Source organism: Trachurus trachurus, assembly GCF_905171665.1.
Source record: "Trachurus trachurus genome assembly, chromosome: 1".
Taxonomy (NCBI): Eukaryota; Metazoa; Chordata; class Actinopteri; order Carangiformes; family Carangidae; genus Trachurus; species Trachurus trachurus.
In genome coordinates this window covers 19,944,960-19,962,466 of record NC_139891.1, presented here as the reverse complement: position 1 = coordinate 19,962,466, position 17,507 = coordinate 19,944,960, and the positions used below count along the sequence as shown (strand labels likewise).

At 41.4% G+C, this 17,507-nt stretch overlaps 3 protein-coding genes across 4 annotated transcripts; 2 read left to right on the top strand and 1 right to left on the bottom strand.

Moving 5' to 3' along the window:
* Positions 1 to 322: 322 nt before the first annotated feature.
* Positions 323 to 4,972, top strand: LOC310986818 (uncharacterized protein). Of its 2 annotated transcripts, XM_083972906.1 has the most exons (5): positions 325 to 385; positions 1,131 to 1,258; positions 1,394 to 1,446; positions 2,143 to 2,227; positions 3,547 to 4,972. In XM_083972906.1, exons 4-5 carry the CDS (start codon positions 2,210 to 2,212, stop codon positions 4,648 to 4,650), a joined length of 1,122 nt encoding a protein of 373 aa, XP_083829032.1. In that variant the 5' UTR covers positions 325 to 385; positions 1,131 to 1,258; positions 1,394 to 1,446; positions 2,143 to 2,209; the 3' UTR covers positions 4,651 to 4,972. The 2 variants fall into 2 exon arrangements, with proteins under 2 accessions (XP_083829031.1, XP_083829032.1); XM_083972905.1 differs by lacking the exon at positions 1,394 to 1,446 and having other exon boundaries at positions 323 to 385.
* Positions 4,973 to 8,255: 3,283 nt separating this feature from the next.
* On the bottom strand, positions 8,256 to 13,321 carry ndufs8a (NADH:ubiquinone oxidoreductase core subunit S8a). Its single transcript, XM_083983504.1, has 8 exons — positions 13,253 to 13,321; positions 11,807 to 11,856; positions 11,630 to 11,695; positions 11,085 to 11,174; positions 10,669 to 10,777; positions 9,476 to 9,539; positions 9,033 to 9,161; positions 8,256 to 8,934 (listed from the first exon to the last, which is right to left on the bottom strand). The coding sequence occupies exons 2-8, from the start codon at positions 11,847 to 11,849 to the stop codon at positions 8,803 to 8,805; spliced, it is 633 nt and encodes a 210-aa protein (XP_083839630.1). The 5' UTR covers positions 11,850 to 11,856; positions 13,253 to 13,321; the 3' UTR covers positions 8,256 to 8,802.
* Positions 13,154 to 16,956, top strand: LOC310991138 (uncharacterized protein; the record flags this gene model as incomplete). Its single annotated transcript, XM_083978738.1, has 8 exons — positions 13,154 to 13,169; positions 14,444 to 14,583; positions 14,662 to 14,725; positions 14,853 to 14,978; positions 15,426 to 15,564; positions 15,738 to 15,902; positions 16,558 to 16,642; positions 16,747 to 16,956. The coding sequence occupies 8 exons, from the start codon at positions 13,154 to 13,156 to the stop codon at positions 16,954 to 16,956; spliced, it is 945 nt and encodes a 314-aa protein (XP_083834864.1).
* Positions 16,957 to 17,507: the final 551 nt, after the last annotated feature.

The window sequence follows — 17,507 nt, the reverse complement described above, 5'->3', positions numbered from 1 at the left end:
CGGCCCCGGTTTAATTCCCCCGGTGGCCCTGTGCTGCATGTCATCCCCCCCCCCCTGCCTCCCCATTTCCTGTCTCTCTCAACTGTCCTCGGCAGAAAAGCACAAAAAATAAAAAACAAACATGATGATGATAAAAATAAAACACACTGATAGGCCGCAATAGGGTTTGGTGAAAAAGGGGGAGGATTGATACCCGCACTAAGTGATGGTGAACACACCTGTAGGGAGTTTATCGTCCGGTTCACGCTCCAGCAGGCGGCGATGTGCTGTTTGCTCATGAAACTCAAAGAAGAGGAAGAAGAAGCGACGTCGACTCCAAGATGGCGGCTTTTGCGTGGCAACAGTGATGCGACCAGAGGAAAGACTGATGCAGAGGAGAAAAAAGGTGTTTGTTTCTTCTCTGTTTCCTGTTTGTCCGTGTCTGCTATCTGTGGATATCAGCGTCAGTCCATGTTTGAAGCCGGAAAAACAGTTTTACACGTGAACGCAGCGGCGTGTGGCTGTTTTTCCTGCATTAGCCCGTTAGCTTGGATGTGCAGTGCTGTGCTGCAGATGTTTACATTAGCTCTGAGCCAGATGTGCCTGTTGACTATGGGGGGGCAAAACGGAGGTTTTTATTTTATTTTTGTCCCTTTGGAGTTACATTATCTGTGGTTAGGGGGTTACAGCTGCTGTGAAATCCTACTGTCAGTGAACACAGCAGTGATGTATTCTCACTTTCACTGTAGATGAGGTAGAAACCGTGACCCCACCACCTGTACAAAACAATCCTCTACGTATGTGTGTTGGTTTAGATAGTTGTCTTGTGTTGTATGCAACTGCACTATAACATACTGGTCTGATGAGTCAGTTTAAATCCAGTTTGAGCCTTCCCCCGATTGTTCTATTTGCTTTAGCATTATTAAAGAAAAAAATGAACCTAAATGCATAATCACAAGTCATGTGAGAAAGTTCAGAGTGTCTGGTCTAAAAAAAGTAAAGTAAAAGTAGAAAGATGGTCTCAGAAACGGCCTATAGCTCAAACTTGAGTTCACCTGCAAGCAGGGCTAAAACCAAGTTCAGAAATATTTTACACCAATAACAAACTGAGATCCTTAATAAATTTGCATTCACTGTTTTTCTTTTGGCAGATTCGTCCGACTACTCCAGTTTGTCCTACTCAGAGCAGCTTGCCTCATTCTTCTCTCATGTTTTCATGAAGCTCGAAAAACACCGCCCAGGAGAACGTTCAGTTTTCAGTCAACGTCTGAATAAACAGGTATGGCAATATGGCAACTTAACCATATTTCTGTTGCACTGTTGGTGATCAGCTGGGTTTATTCATTTTAGCAAACAATTGGTTAATCTGGTCTTCATGTAGAGAAGTGGTTCACTTCCTCTCTGTATAATACAGTGACTGTTGCAGAACTGCAGAAATCTAATCAGGGAAAGAGCATCAGATGGACGGTCAGTGTTACACATGCTTTTTATGCACATTTGAGAATTTATTAAAGCTGCTCTTGCACGGATAAAAATGGTCATGTACTGTCTGAAAACACTGGTGCATTTAGTTTGAGAACCTAAACCAACACTATAAAAAATTATCATAATGATAAATGGTTATGAAGAAGACACAAGGATCAAACGCCCGTATCTGTTTTATCTGCTCTGTGAAATAAAACCTAAAACTGGAGATCTACAGAGCTGTGACACCGGAGGAGTTATAAACCTGTAAATAGTGACACTTTCCTGTTTGTGTGTGTTTTTTCTTTTAAAAACCATTTATTTTGAGTTTGTTCAATATATTACATTGTGCTTTTGTTGTTTTTTGTCATTTGAAACTCTAGTCTTCGTTTCACTTCATCTTTATGTCAGGATTGCACCACTTTCTGCTTCTTTCTGAACTTGTTTCCTAAAAAGTGTTATAAATGTCAAGTTTATCAAAATTATTCAGCAGATTAGATTTGTTATAGAGCTGCTGTATCAGGCGGTGGTAGCTAGGCAGACCCCATGTGTGTGGAGTGTGTATTCCCTGTGTTGGGCACAGCCTTTATGATTCAATATGAACCCTACAACTGTCACTTCCAGCTGCAGGATTATTGTCCTGTTGTCCTTGTCCTTCCTGGTCTGGTCTGAGCAGCTTGTCTGATTTTATGATTTCAGAGCTGAAACCTGCCGACGTGGAGAAGAGCATTCACAGGACGCTACCCTCGACCAATAAGGATTTGGAATGAGTTCCTCCGACGAGGTGAGGTCTGACAAAAATGAACATTATCCATCAAGTCGTCATCACCAAGACTAAAGGGTCTGTGTCGAGTTAACACGCCAAGGAAATCAGAAAAAGAAAAACCTGTGGAAATTATCTTTCTCACTTTTGCATAGATCTTTATGGTGCGACCTCAGATTCAACAGAGCCCGAGGTAGAACTGGGACAGAGTTGAGCTCTGTCTCCTTCAATATGAGATCATCTATAATGCAGGAATCTGAATCCTGATTGGCCATATTGATATGACCGCCTGTACCACAAAAATAAGGGTGTGACCAAATCATGTGCTGGGCATCCAGCTGAGAAAATACTCCAGGGGTATCCCAACAATCAGAGGCTGTCCAAATCTATGATTGAACCACTCTGCAAAGAGACCGATACAACATACAACATCAGCAATGCACGCAAAACGTTTGCAATTTAACTCAAAAATGTGACTGCAGTAGCCTAGAAATCTAGACGCACCCTAGCGGCAGCAAATATATTTGCTCCACAGGTCGGTCTAGAATGAGCCATAGGGACTTTTTGAGTCTCGAACACCGTTTGTGTTCACCAATCACAGCGCTCTATCTATAGAGAGTCATTGGGCGGGCTTAACGTGATGACGACATACTTGCGGCAGTGAAAAACATGACAAGATGGCTTTGGCAAAGGAATCGTTTGAATCGGCGTTGGCATCAACTTTGAAAGAATTAAACTTGTCATTTTCTTTAAAAGTTGAGCAAGAAACTGCACTGAAGTCATTCATTTCGAAGAAGGATGTATTTGGTGTTTTGCCGACGGGATATGGGAAAAGTTTAATCTACGTCATCCTGCTCTTTGCTCTGATTAGTCGTAGCGCTACCCTATTGCGTGCAGAGGCAGTTTGAAAGACAGCCTTTATCCCGCCCCCTGGATTGAGCCGAGGTCTACCGGGTGTTGCCAGACTATACATTTTAGTCTGGCTTGTCAGGCTATGACTGCAGCATCCCTAGCCAGCCAGTGTATTCAAGTGCAGTTAGGTGGTAATTTTATCTACCAGACACTAACAAATAATGGAATTGAATCGAATGAATGCAGCACTTGGCAAGAAAAGTAAACTGCTCATGTTCAATACTACACCACTTAATATGTTTTTGTTCCTATTATTCACTCTACCTATGCTTTATATGTATGAAATATTACCGTATAGCACAATACAGATACGGTTTGAAGTTCATTATGTGAAGTAAATGTGAAGTACCATAATAAAGCTAGCTAATGACAGGTAATATTTAATTGTGATACTCACTCTGACCCACGTTTCTCTCTGTTTTTCTTAGTTGAAACCCACAGACACAGACAGGACCAGACCCCATGAGTGTCAGGAGTGTGGGAAAACTTTCAGTCGGATTTGTAGTCTGAAAAAACATGAAGTCACGCACACTACGGAGAAACTTTACCACTGTGAACAATGTGGAAGCAGTTTTGGGGAGCTAAACGAATACAATTTACACCTGTATACCCACCCTGAAGAGACCCCGTACTGCTGCGACCAGTGTGGGAGGGAATTCAGAGACCAGAGCTCATACAGGAAACATCTGCGCGACCACACCGGTCCGTACCAGTGTGACCAGTGTGAGAAGAGTTTCAGTTACTTCAGCATTTACAAGATACACATGCGCGTACATACTAAAGAAAAGCCGTACTGCTGCGACCAGTGTCCAAAGAGTTTTAGTTTCTTGAGCTCGTACAAGCGACATCTTCTCAGTCACAGTGGAGAGAAGCCGTACCAGTGTGACTTCTGTGGAAAGAGTTTCACCCAGTCTGGGCATTTCAGTCTGCACCTGCGTAACCATACCGGAGAGAAACCGTATGAGTGCGACCAATGTGAAAAGACCTTCAGTGACTTGAGCAGTTATAAGATACACATGCGCGTGCACACGGGGGAGAAACCGTACTGCTGCGCCCAGTGCGGGAGGAGTTTTTCTCAGCTGGGTAACTACAAGTCACATTTGCGTATCCACACCGGAGAAAAACCGTTCCGCTGCGAACTGTGTGAGAAAAGTTTCTCCATTTCAAAAACATACAAACAACACGTACGCACACACACCGGAGAGAAACCGTACAAGTGTAAAGAATGCGGAAAAGGATTCGGCCGGTTAAGCAACTACATGCGCCACCTTCGAATTCACACCGGAGAGCAGCCGTTCAGCTGCGACCAGTGCGGAAAATGCTTCAACAGTTCGTACAGCTACAGCCGCCACCTGCGCGTCCACACCGGAGAGAAACCGTATTGGTGCTCGCAGTGCAAGAGGCTGTTCACACGGTCGCAGTCTTTGAAGAAGCACCGCTGTGTCGAAAAAGAAGAAGACATTACAACTGTGTGTATCAAAGAGGAGCAAGTGAGCTGCTCATCAACAGAACCAACAGACGACAACCAATAATGATCAACAAAATACACGGCAGCCTGAGTATCGGTAGTAATGGAGAGAAAAAAAAATGGCACCCACTCCACTACAGCGTTGTGGCCTTTGTGGCTCAGAGGTATTTCCAGTGTTTGTCGGACAACGAGGGGGCTTTAACGCGCAGACGATACGGCAGAATACATGTACAGTACTTGGGCTTGTAGTCTAATTGTTGTTTCTTTTCATATGACATTTTGACACTAAGAAAAAATACAGAATATATCACCAGATTTTTATTAGCTATTTTTGTTCACTGCACTCTGACTGAAGATTAAAGGGGACCTATTATTTATTTAAAAAAAAAAAAAAAAAAAAAACACAGCAACAAACAGTACGTAGAGCTAAACACTGGGTAGTACCAGGTCTGAACAGGGACAAAACTGTGTTTACAGCTGCATAGGAGAAGAAGGCAAAACGTTGGTTGAAGGCATTACAATCGGTGGCTCTGTGATTGGTCAGCGTCAGACCAAGGAGGGCGGGCCTTGAAGCGCTCTAACAGAGTGTTTCAGACGGAGGCTGAAGAGAGTACAATGTGTACAGTATCAATGTATTTTTTGGAAAATGTAAATCTATTTTAGAGGACACCAGAAGTAAAAATAGGTCATAATAGGTCCTCTTTAAAGGAACAGTCAGTGAGGTTTTCACTGAAGCTCCTCTCTTGACTTTGTAAATATCATGTACAGTAATTTTATTAGACCATATATTGATCCTGGTTCTATTTACAGCGAATTGCAACGGACGGTTTTTCTCCTTTCAAGTGTAAATTCAGTAATTCCATCCAGTCGACCTCCTCGAAGTCAGTGATACCTGAGACATATCCCAGGACGTTTTGCATCGTAAACAGTTGTTGGAATGCATTTTATTTTCGTTATAAATATATGCTAAAATGAAGTGTTAAGTTATTCTATATATACCTATGTACATGGACCAGGCCTCGCCTCATTATCCTCTCACGCTTTAGACCTCTCTACAGTGATGAGATTCAAGCTGGAGTGTGACTTCAAAATGTATTCTCAATGCAGAGTGAACATGTTTCAAGTATTTAACAATTCAGTTTGATACTTCTTCATTCTCTTTTGGATCTTATGTATTGAAAATAATGTAATGTACCACACAGAGCGGATGATCACTGATATGTTCCCAGTAACAAATTGAAACGATTATGTATCTAAATGTCTTACTGTATGTTTGGACTGAAAATGAGAGCTGGTGTTTGTGGGTAATGTCAAGTCTCTGTGACATCAGGCTAATCACTACTAGAATTTCACTCACCTGAAAACTATTCACGTTATTTGAATCAATAAATTGCACAACAAGTCATATTTATTTATTGTAGTAATTTTCAGTGCCAAAGCTTGAAAGGTGCACCAACTTGAAACTCCTGTCAAAGACTGTTAAACCCCTTGTAACAACAGATCCAGTTGGGCTTCTGTACCTTGACTTGAATTTTGAAAACCATGGTTCATTTTTTTTCCACAGAAAGTGTTATATTGTAAAAATCCTTCTATTAATCTTTAAATTATTCAATGGACAAGTGCCTAAATACAGACGCCGTTCTGCAGTCATACCCCATCTGTGGAACAGCCATCATTGGACCTGAGAGGATAACACACTCTCTACATTAACTTTTAAATGAAATGTAAAGACTTACCGTACTTCTGTCTGAACTGCAAAAGCATGACCAGAGATCTATGATAGTGAATGTTGATTAATGATATTTCCTGTTAGGCTGCCGCAGTGTACCGGGCTGCTCTGGTTTCCCAAACGCTCCAATACACTAAAGCATGATCATGTGAAGGTTCAGGTTTTTAGGGACACATTGGGATTGGGCCGTATCAATGAATGAGGTCCTGTCACGTTGACGTTTTCACTGCTGTCAATCTCAATGTAATCAGTTCGGCTCCATCTAGTGGAAAAGGAGAGGCACTGTCATTGCTGTTGTGCCTCTACTTTCAAAATTGTTTATGAGAGGCCTTTGTCACATGCCTCTCATATTTTTCATCAATCAAGCTGCCACCCCGATTTATTGTTGAGAAATGTGTTTGACTTGCTCATACCATTGGCGCACACAACACTGTGGGCTGTGGTTAATCTTCTTCTAGTATATAGTTACTCACAACAACTGCTGACAATGAGGTTGGTGATGATCCAAAGGTGTTTGTCATTATATCTAACTCACTACATGTGTGAACTGTTTATTATTCTGGGATCATACTCTATATGAAGTATATGTTGTATAATAAATAATGTTATTAATAAATGCAAGTTGGAAACATTTCAGACATTTGTTTTGGATGCTAATGAGACAAATAGACAAATCTTCAAAATTCAACATCACATATACTCAGATCACTGTTAATGTGACCGTATTGTGAAAAGTGTATTGAGCGCTGGGGAGATTTCTATGATTTAGGTTTGAAGTCTCGGTGAAGAAGTCTGTGGAGCCCAAGGTGTCCTCTGCTGAGGGAGTTTATTGATTGAGGAGAGCAGAGAAATATTTGATACACATGTGTCAACACCTTAATTCTGCCAGTCTGGTCTCTGCAGGTGGTTTATAAACATGTTTTCACACACTGACAGAGTTTTAACCTTCTCCTTATTAGGTCATATCTGTGTTTTGAGGGATAAAGAAGCAAAAATTGATTTACACAAGACAGCAGTCTAGAGAGCACAGTGCCCTGTGTTACCTATTACATGCTCAGTGTGGTGCTTTAACAGATACATATAAAAAATGTTTTCTTTATTCATTTACATTAAACACTGTAATATTCATATGGGGGGTTGTAATGATTAAATGAGAAATGCATGTAAGAAATTTAGTAGACACCAGAATTTACAAATTATATGCATGGATAGCAGGGCTATATTGTATATTATATTACAGGGCTATTTATATTTTTTAGAAAAGGTTCATCATTAATGGTTTTGCTGCTACACTTTAACTTGAGCAGTAAATGTTGCTAGTGAGACAGTAATACCCCTTTCCCACTGGTCAAAAAACCCGTTTAAACCCGTTAACAATCGGCTTTTGGTGGCAGTGGGAAAGGCGCACCGAGCCGCGTCGACCCGCTAATTTTAGTGGGAAAACGGCTTAATAAAGCCTCACTGCCTTACAACGCTTCATTTGGCCACCAGCAGGGTGGGCACCGGGCAGAGACTTATGTTTATGTTTTTTGACAACTTGTAAATGAAGTTAACTTGTTAAAAGCAATGAGCTGGGAAATGGGTGCTAGTTGGGTGCCAGCTGGGCCTGTGTCCAACATTTTAACAGCAGTCTGCATCGTATCATTTTTGGGATGTTTGAAAAATAATCAAGCAACACAAGAGAAAGAAAGATCAGCTGTTTCATATTGGAGGTAACAAGCTTGTGCTTAATAGTTCAAGTAGATATCTGTACTTTTATTTCAAATTAAATGAGAAACCTCCAATAAATTACACAGCCCTGTTCTGCATTTCTAATATGAAAGGTGCTGTATCAATAAAGTTTAATATTATATTCAAAAGCTACAGCATCCCCTAATGTTTGAAATCCAAGCTGTTTCAAGCTTTAAATCAGGTTGAACAGATTAACCCTTCACAGTCAGTAGTTTCTCCCAGATCTTTATTATTTGATTGAGGGTGGAAACAGCATCAAGACCATAAAACTAACTGACATCCAAGATAATAACAATAATGTACACTTCTGTGGGACATCAGGATCAAACCAGGAAGGAGTCTGCCATCGGGGTGCAGCACGACTCACACTGTGTGTTAGTCCAGTGGGACTGTGCCAACACAACCACATGGTCCTCGGTGGATGACCACACACACACTAACACACCGGTCTATGCTGCCACACAGACATCCACTGTAGCATTCACCTTTCTACAATAAATATGTCGTCAATGCCGTGGTAAAAATCAAAAACATGTCAAAGCATAATCGTCGAGTCAGAGGGGGGATGACGCTGAAGTTTGGTTTGAAACAAAAGATGCATCGTCAAATAGAAATCCAACCCTGAAGCACATCCACCACAGCTGCGCCTGTCTTCTTACAGTATGTACAGTATGGACGTATGTGTGTCACAGAGGTTATGTTGGCATGTGCTAACTTGTATATGTGTGTGTGTGTGTGTGTGTGTGTGTGTGGTGACTATCGGTAAAGGTAATCAGCTTGTATGTTGGCGGCTATCTCTGCCTCCCACTTGTCTCCATTGTTGAGGAGCTTCTCCTTGTTGTAGAGCAGCTCTTCATGGGTCTCAGTGGAAAACTCAAAGTTGGGGCCCTGCAGGAAACAAGAAGGGAGACAGGTGAGTGGGGAAAAACAGAAAATGCTTTTTCTTTGAGTTTGTCACCGTCTGAGTGAGTAGCTACAGTACACACCTCTACGATGGCATCAACAGGACACGCCTCCTGACAGAAACCGCAGTAGATGCATTTGGTCATGTCGATGTCGTAGCGAGTCGTCCTCCTGCTGCCGTCAGCACGGGTCTCAGCTTCGATGCTTATGGCCTGGACAAACACACACACACAGTGTTAGTGACAACAGCGCTGCACTGACACCACCACACCTAGATCTGTTGGTGGTTCGTTCCAGTTAAAGAGAGTTTGATCAAAATAACGTTCCAACAAAGGAGCGCTTCGTGGACTTGTTGTTTAAAAAGAGGTGCTCTTTGGAAAGGGATCAAGGATGTGGGAAAACAAAAGAAAAATTCCAAGGCACTCTCTTAACTATAAAATGCCTTTATTAAATTATGGCATGGTCGAAATGACAATTAAAAGAGAGTTTGATTTCTGCATTAGTGTACATCAGTGTGTGTGTGTACCTGGGCAGGGCAGATGGCTTCACACAGCTTGCAGGCGATGCAGCGCTCCTCTCCTGAAGGATACCTGGTGTAACATCATCACACATCATCATCATTAACTGATCTCTATGAGCTGACCTTACAAATCACAATTTACTCTCCATGTCACTGCAGGTGTTCTCTCTCTCAGACAGGACGTTTGTGCCGCTGACGTTACCGGTTGTGTTTTCAGTGAGCAGCAGCAGGACTTCATGACACGCGACCTCTAACCCTTTAATACAGTATTACTGTAGCCCTTATCTCTTATCGTATGTTATTTTGTATGTAATTTTACTGTGAAACTGCTGCTAATACTTTGTTTTCTATTAAATTTATGCAGGTAACAATGCCATGCAGCAATGCATGGCATTGTTACCCGTTTTCTCATTTCCTATTTTTTTATTGATACAAATGCTGCAAGTACTGCTGCTACTCCTCCTTTATATTTATGCAGGTTGCTACCTGTTCTCTCATTGTTGTAACTGCTGCTATTACTGTCTTCTCTTGCACTTATGCAGGTAGCTTCCTATTGTTATCTCTTTGTACGGTATGTCTACCCGTTTTTAAATGTGAGGACTACGGATGGAAATTAGCTCCTAATTAATTAGCTAAATCCGGTACATTTACATGGCGTGATGTGCACCACTAATTGTTCATTAATGTGCATTGTCCTCGGCAAATAAACAATAAATGAAAAATAAACCCCGAGGTTTGCTGAGGTTTCCTAATTAATATCACCAATGTTTATTGTCCCAGACCCAACAACTAATGCACATTCTCTGGTGACAAGGTGACGTAAAATCAGCTGTGGTTTCTGCGGTTGCCAGGGTAGCAACAGGCTTACTACCTGAAAGCAGCTTGAAGGTAAATAAATACAACACTGTGTCAGAACTTATTCTTCTAGTGTTGGAACATTTTTTCTTGGTTGTGTGTTCACATTGACAGTGTCGGCAGAAAATCGTATGAACAATCTATAATATAACCTTGACTTTTCTGATGCTATGTCCACATCACTAGTCAATCTAAAAGTCTGATCCTAATTTATACCGGCTCACACATGCTCAGTGTATACAAATGTGTTATGTGTTTTACCTCTGTATCAAAGACTGTACCATAGAGAACAAAACAAAAACACAGTAGAGTGGATGTTGCCTCATGTGACGCTGAGTGTTCACCTGCGCAGGGCGTGCTCTCCTCTGAAGCGAGGCGACAGCGGCCCCTTCTCAAACGGGTAGTTGATGGTGGCGGGCTCTCTGAACAAGTAGCTCATCGTCATGCCAAGGCCTGACGTCACAGCACCGTCATCCATGTTAAAAAGAGCAAACACACACAGAGCAACCGATTAGTCCATTACAATGTTTTCTGTGAACTGAAGTCATTTAATAATATTACATTCCTTTAAATCAGTCATCAATTTCACATAAATGGTGAAGCTGTTTAGTTGTAATACACAGGGTCACAAATCGACACATAAACTCTTTGTGGTCATTTGCAGACAGTTTGAGAAAGACAAAAAAAAAACAGCTTGAATTGTCACGTCAATTCAAGTCAAGTGTCTGTGTGTGTGTGTGTGTGTGTGTGTGTAACTGACCTCTAATGAGCTCTGTCCACAGCAGCGTCTGAGCAGCTCGGTCTGTGATGGACTTCATGTCTGTAGGAAGCTCCTGAGCGTTCACATACTCTGCACACACAAACGCAATCAGGTGAAGGTGGCGCTGTGTGTATGAGGTGAGACCATATGACCATTTACCTGAACTAAACCTTTGATGCCATTAGTGAAAATGTCCAAGACAGCAGGAAACTGGGATCTTTCTCTGTTAAACTATTGTAATCAAGGGCTTTAACCTCAATAATGTTCCAGTTCATTAGGATTTATATCAGTGGCAAGTACTGAAAAAATGTAATATACTCATATATTTATGATTCTGTGCCACATCAGCCATATTGGCTTTCTAACATATTTTAATACATAGCATGATCGTGAAAAAGATCAACTTCTTTGTGGTATTAAATAAAAACCCAAAGTGAGTGAAAAGTGAGTTTGCTCTGTGATACAGAAAACCCTGACAGAGCGTGGTTACTCACTGATCTCCTCAGTGACAACACTTGAAAAGTTGTGTTTGTCGTGGTACTTACTGAATCCTTCCCTCTGTGCGGACACACTGAAGGACCTTACTAGATTTTGGGTGGTCACTAAAGTGCCTGCAGGTAAAAAAGAAAAAAAGTATTAGAAACTGCATTAATATCAAAGCAGTGGAAGTGTCCTGTAGACTGCATTGTTATACTTTACACAACATGTGTTTTTTTTCTCACCTGGCCTTGACACAGAGTACAGTAAACGCAGCGTTGCAGCCATGACGAAGCTGAAACAACACACAAGATAACAATGAGGAGTAGCAAACAAGTCCAATAAAAACAAACTTCTGACAGTGCAACATGTTAGGTCATTGTCAGCAGCGGGGCCACTTTCTCTTTTCTAACTGACTGAGGTGGGATGTTGTAATTTGGGCTACTTGTTTTTTGTGTCAGTATTAGGGCAGTTTCTGCCTGAGATAAAATTATATATATATATACACACACAGTCAATCCCAGCAGTCAGAGACCAGAAGTTAAAATACTTCTACGTGGATAGAGATATGCATTGTTTACTCCCATGAGGAAACTTATGTCCAGCAGTTAATTACAGATAATAATAAGTATAGCAGTATTAATGACAACAATAGTTAGTAATGAATAATAAATGATAATGATTAATAAATGTGTCCTTTCAAGAGCCACTTCCTTCTATTTAGGTTGAATGTAACACATTTCCACTACTGACTTCAGCTAAGGTTGTGGTTGTGCTGATGCAGGATGGTATCGATGATGGACGACCAATCGAGCTATTATTTGAAAAATGAATTAATTAATTGAATACTAAATTAAATTTTCCTGCCACAGTTAAAGTGCATGTAAGCATGATTGCGACGCGCAGACACAACAGCTGGTTATAATGTGCTGGTTTGTGTTTTAGAAGAAGAGCGAGAGGAGGTCGACGGACAGAGCACGTCAGTTTGTCCAGTTGTCCTATGCTCCTGCTTTTCAGGATGATAAACAGATGTTTGCACACAGTCTGATACACAATAATGAATCCTCCTCAGACAGAGGAGTGAAGCTGTTGAGGATGGTGTCCAACTCCAGAGTACAAACATCTGGCGCCCTGAATACTCCTGACACATGACACACTGTGGTATCATCGTCTCCCGGCTGCCTCCTCACACACACTCTCTCTTATGTCACTGTCACACGTCCTTTTCCCCTTTCTTTCTCCTCCACAGAGAGCTGCAGGTGTCTGTCTGTCTGTGCACCTCATCTGTCCATGAACTCAGTGAGCACCGGCTCTTCACGCCGCCCCGGCAGCAGCGTGACATTGTTCCCCCGCATCTGTAGCTCGTTGGAGGGCACACACACACGCGGTACCCCCGTGGCCACTCGACTTGACTTTACTCCACACATGCACTGTGTATATTAAATTATCGTTGTCTTAAGGTTTGCTTTTTTCCTGTTAAGTCGTGGTTTATTGCTACGCTAAGCTAAGACAGCGCGTAACTGTCAAGGACTTTTGCAGAAAGGTCGCTTGAGGTGAATTAAAGGTAAATCTAACGCTTTAAAGACACGAATATGACTGATATGAACGGTATTAAGTGTATAATCTGGTGTTACGCAGATAAACTTACAAAAAAATACAAGATATAAAGAGTTATTTGGTTTGAAACTCACCGATTTGTCGCTATTTGGCCTTCTGAACCAGAACAGCGGACGACTAGCGGAAGGGACCCTGCGTGCACAGGAAGTTACACAACGTCTTACGTCACCGCACGTTCGACGCAAGACTGTATAAAAAAAAGGCTCGACGGTAAAAATTTTCTCCAAAATACAGGCATATTATTTTATTTTACATTTTATTTACATTTTCTTATTATAATTATTAACACAATCAATGTACAAGAAAGCTAGGGAATTCATTTATAAAGGAATAACATTCAGTAAACAATGGTGGAGGCATAAGGCTACATACAACACAGTCAAAAAATAAACCTGAAACCTGAAGATAGATTAAAACAAAAATAATTATCGGAAGTGGCCAAAGTAAATGCTGTCCATCGTCAGAGACAGCTGGAGAAAGAAGAAAATAATATTGAGAGAGAAATCAGCCCCCAAAAATATGAATCCACTTCAAATGTTTGCGAAAATTACACAACTTAAAAATTGTGGATACCTGAAAATCCCATTTAAGCAGGAAGATAATTTATTTTGTTCTATTAAATATATTGTAAGTGATATAGTACCAGTAATTTAATAATAATCAACAATAAATTCAACTAACAAAAAAGTCTTTCTCCTGCAAGTTCTCCTTTCTGGTCTAATATACAGAAAGGCGTTGTTGCATATGTGTCTAGTAAAGAGGCAGTAGCCATAGCATCTGGCACCTACTTAGTACTAAAACTGCACATCTGATTCAAAAGTGGAAAAAAAAGCCTCCATAACCCTACAGCAGTTTAAAAACATAATTGTCTGACTTATTACAGTCTATATAGGCTATGATTCCTAATAGTTCACTTTCCTCGCTGTTTTTCTTCAGTCAGTGGATGGCAGTATAGTTAATAGCAGTAGAAAGTGAATTACAAACACACACACAACCTGCATCAGAGCCACTCTGGTTAAGTTAATGAGGCATGTGAATTTTAATTGAAAATATTTTTGATGACACTTCACTCTGAGCTCTCCAGTACAAACACACACAACTCACTGTTGAACGCTGTGGACTGACAGCTCGTTGTAAAAGTAAGTGTTGCTGTTTTCTCTATAGATATTAAACCGCACATCTTTGGATTATTTTTTTTCTTCTATACTGTATATAGCCTACCTATGTAATAAACTCTGCTATGATCTGTGCTGCCTGTCTCCCAGTGGCTGAGTGGTTTAATGGCACAGTGTCCATTGAAGGTCTGTGGAAGGAGCCAGAGAAATGGGTGCTGGTGACTGTGCTGGGACTCGAGATGGTCATAGGAATTGTGGGAAATTGTTTTGTTCTCCTTGTAAAAGTCAGGGTAAGGTGAAATGAATGTTCTTTACATTAGAGTGAAACTTTACTCATGGTTGAAAATAACTCAGTGTTTCACTTTCAGTGCAGGGGTCAGTTCTGCTGTCGTTACTGGCCTCCGTTCCTCAGTCTCACCTTGTCAGATTTAGGTACAACTCACACAATGATGCCAATAACAATGCAGAGCAAAGAATCTATGTTGTAATGTCCTTTTTTGTTGTGTCCCACTATCTCTCAATCCACCTCCTCATGATAATGAACCATTACGTTGGGAAGGCTGCTCCCTGCTCATCATCTCTGGCTCCCTGTTTGCCATGCTGACCGGTGGTCAAAGGTCACCGTGGTGTGAGGTTGTCAGCCTGCTGAAGTTTGCCTTCATTACTTCCTCCATAGGGAGCATAGGTACGACACAGCTTCACATAGACTGGGGGTGTCAAACTCATTTTAGTTCAGGGGCCACATACAGCGCAATTTGATCTCAAGTTGGACCAGTAAAATAATAGCATAATAACCTATAAACAAAGGCAACAGTAATTGTTTTCCCTTTGTTTTATTGAAAAGAAGTGCAAGTAGCCTACAAGATGCTTACAGTTAATGAACTATCCTTTAACAAAATTAACAACCTGAATTTCTTGAGAAAAATCAGTGCAATTTCAACAATATTATGCCTCTTCTGTCTTTTATGTAATTTTCACACTTGGCCTCACGTTTGACACCTCTGACGTAGATCATGAAATGGTGCTCTCCACAAAGAATTAAAATGTAAACATTTCCCCTGGAAGGAAAAGGAGTAGTTCAGGTATAGTGACAGGCAGCACTGTATCTGAGGGTTTCTGCTCTCGTTCACAGCTCTCCTCTGTGTGCAGCGGCTGATTGGCAGGAGATCCACAGAAAGTCCTGTGTTTGTCGTCATCGTGACCGCATGCTCAGCCTCTTGGGTGACAGGGGTGGTGTTTGGGAGTGTTCCTGTTGTCTACAGATGGATCAGGTATATTATAAGAAAGAACACTGTCAGAGACATAAATGAAGTGCTTAATATCTTATGATATGAAATTGCAGTGAGGTGGAGTTGACGTTCCACGTGGATTCCTGGATCATGAATGAACCATAGTGAGGGGAACACACCACTTTCCTCCGCATCACGTCTTCTCTCTCCTGTAGGTACGACAGCGCAGAGATGCTGTGTGCCGTCTTCTGGGAGAGCAGCTACTCCGACATGTTGGTCTACATCCTCTGTGCTTTCTCCATCTGTGTCTTCCTCCCTTTCCTCATCATCCTCTTCTGCTCCGTGCTGAGCGCCACCAGCTGCTGCATTAGCCGCAACAGGTAAACCACCTGACAAAGGATCATTTCATTTCGACACAAGCTGAAAATACAAAGGTATTGAAATTTGATGCAATTCCCAAAAATGCAATAATTACGGTTTTACGAGTCGTGCTAGTTTTGCACTTAGAGAATCAGGTAAATGAGCAACTCTGCCAAACCACCATTTTTGTCATCTTTGTCTCTTATTGTCATTTTGAGTCTCCCAGTGGTGGTTTTGTATCTGCTTACATTCGTTTCAGCCTCTGTGCTAAATGTGTACTGTTGTGATTTAGAGTTGTTTTCCACTTGTTTTGTGGTTATAATTGCCTTTCTTTCTTTTTTACATTGTTTTTCTCTTTGGTTTTTAGTCTCTTGCTTCTCTTTGTCACATCTGTGTTTGTTGTCTCTTTTTATTTCACATCTTTAAGTTGTTGTTTTTTAATGAACACTGCTTTTCACATAAGAAATTCAAATAGTCACTTCTTAGAGAGACCGTGTCGATACCAGGACAGTGCTCACTTAGTTCACGACAGCTGTGAAGTAGGACATTATAACAGGGAAGTCTATGCAGGGACAGACTCACTGTTGGAGCCAGACTAGTCTTTGGTTGAACTGCAGATGTTGGTCCGTCTGTGTTGGCTTCATGTTGCTTGGGTTCCCTCCCTGTCTCCCTCAGTGACGATGAAGCGGACCTGTCTGCGGTCACTCCTCTGATCGTGGCCTCCTACGTGTTCTGCTACACTCCGTTTGTCGTGTCTGAGGTGACAGATGCGTTCACTCACTATGAAGCATCACATGTGCTGCTGCTGTACCTGCTTCTTCACTTACAGACTGTTTTGTTTCCTTCCATCTCTCCACCAATCAGCTGGTCCTGCTGGGGAGGTTGGACCTGTCACCAGCACCAGATTGGTTAAGGACACTGTCGTCGGTGATGTCATACCTGGACTGTGGTCTTAACCCTCTCATCTACTGCTCCCACCAGGACTTCAGGGAGGCAGGCCTGGCCCTGCTGTGGACCAGGAGGAAACCGCCGTCTGAGCCGGTCCTCACTGCTGTCGTTAAACATGAGCTGTAGACACGACGGACCCAGCAACAGATTTTAACAAGAGAACCCACAGAGATATAATACACCTCAATGGTTTTCCTATCAAGGCACTGTTTTTTTCTTATTTTTCTGCTTTAATCAGTTTGAAGAATAATCCATTGAAAGTTTTAACAGACATCTACTCAAATTGGACCCAGAGCTTTTGTTTTCTACATCTTTCCATTTAAAATGTCTCATATGGTCTAGGTTTCTGATGTAAGTATGCTCTCTATGTGGACTGTATGAGTATTATATATAGGCTATATAATAATATATATATTATATATACAGTATATTGTGTCAGAACTTCCCTGTTGTTTGGAGTAAGCTATAGGTAAGAATCACAAACCACTATTTACACTTCTAAATGCATAATTCAGTTTTATTGCAAAAAAGGCAATACCTACAATTATCATTACACATGAAGTCACGAGTAAACAACATTATCATTATATCATTGTAAAAATGTTGATCATGGATTAAAGCAGAAGTGAGTGATCCGGTCGTTTTCGCTAATGCTGCGTTCCAGGCAGGCTTTTGAA

Excerpts from the sequence above, each read along its gene's own strand:
- ndufs8a (XM_083983504.1), bottom strand. The coding sequence starts at position 11,849 with ATGGCTGCAACGCTGCGTTTACTGTACTCTGTGTCAAGGCCAG. Across the intron at positions 10,778-11,084 it reads GTGGACAGAGCTCATTAGAG|GCCTTGGCATGACGATGAGC; the intron begins GTCAGTTACACA and ends CTGTGACGTCAG. Across the intron at positions 8,935-9,032 it reads CTGTTGATGCCATCGTAGAG|GGCCCCAACTTTGAGTTTTC; the intron begins GTGTGTACTGTA and ends TGTTTCCTGCAG.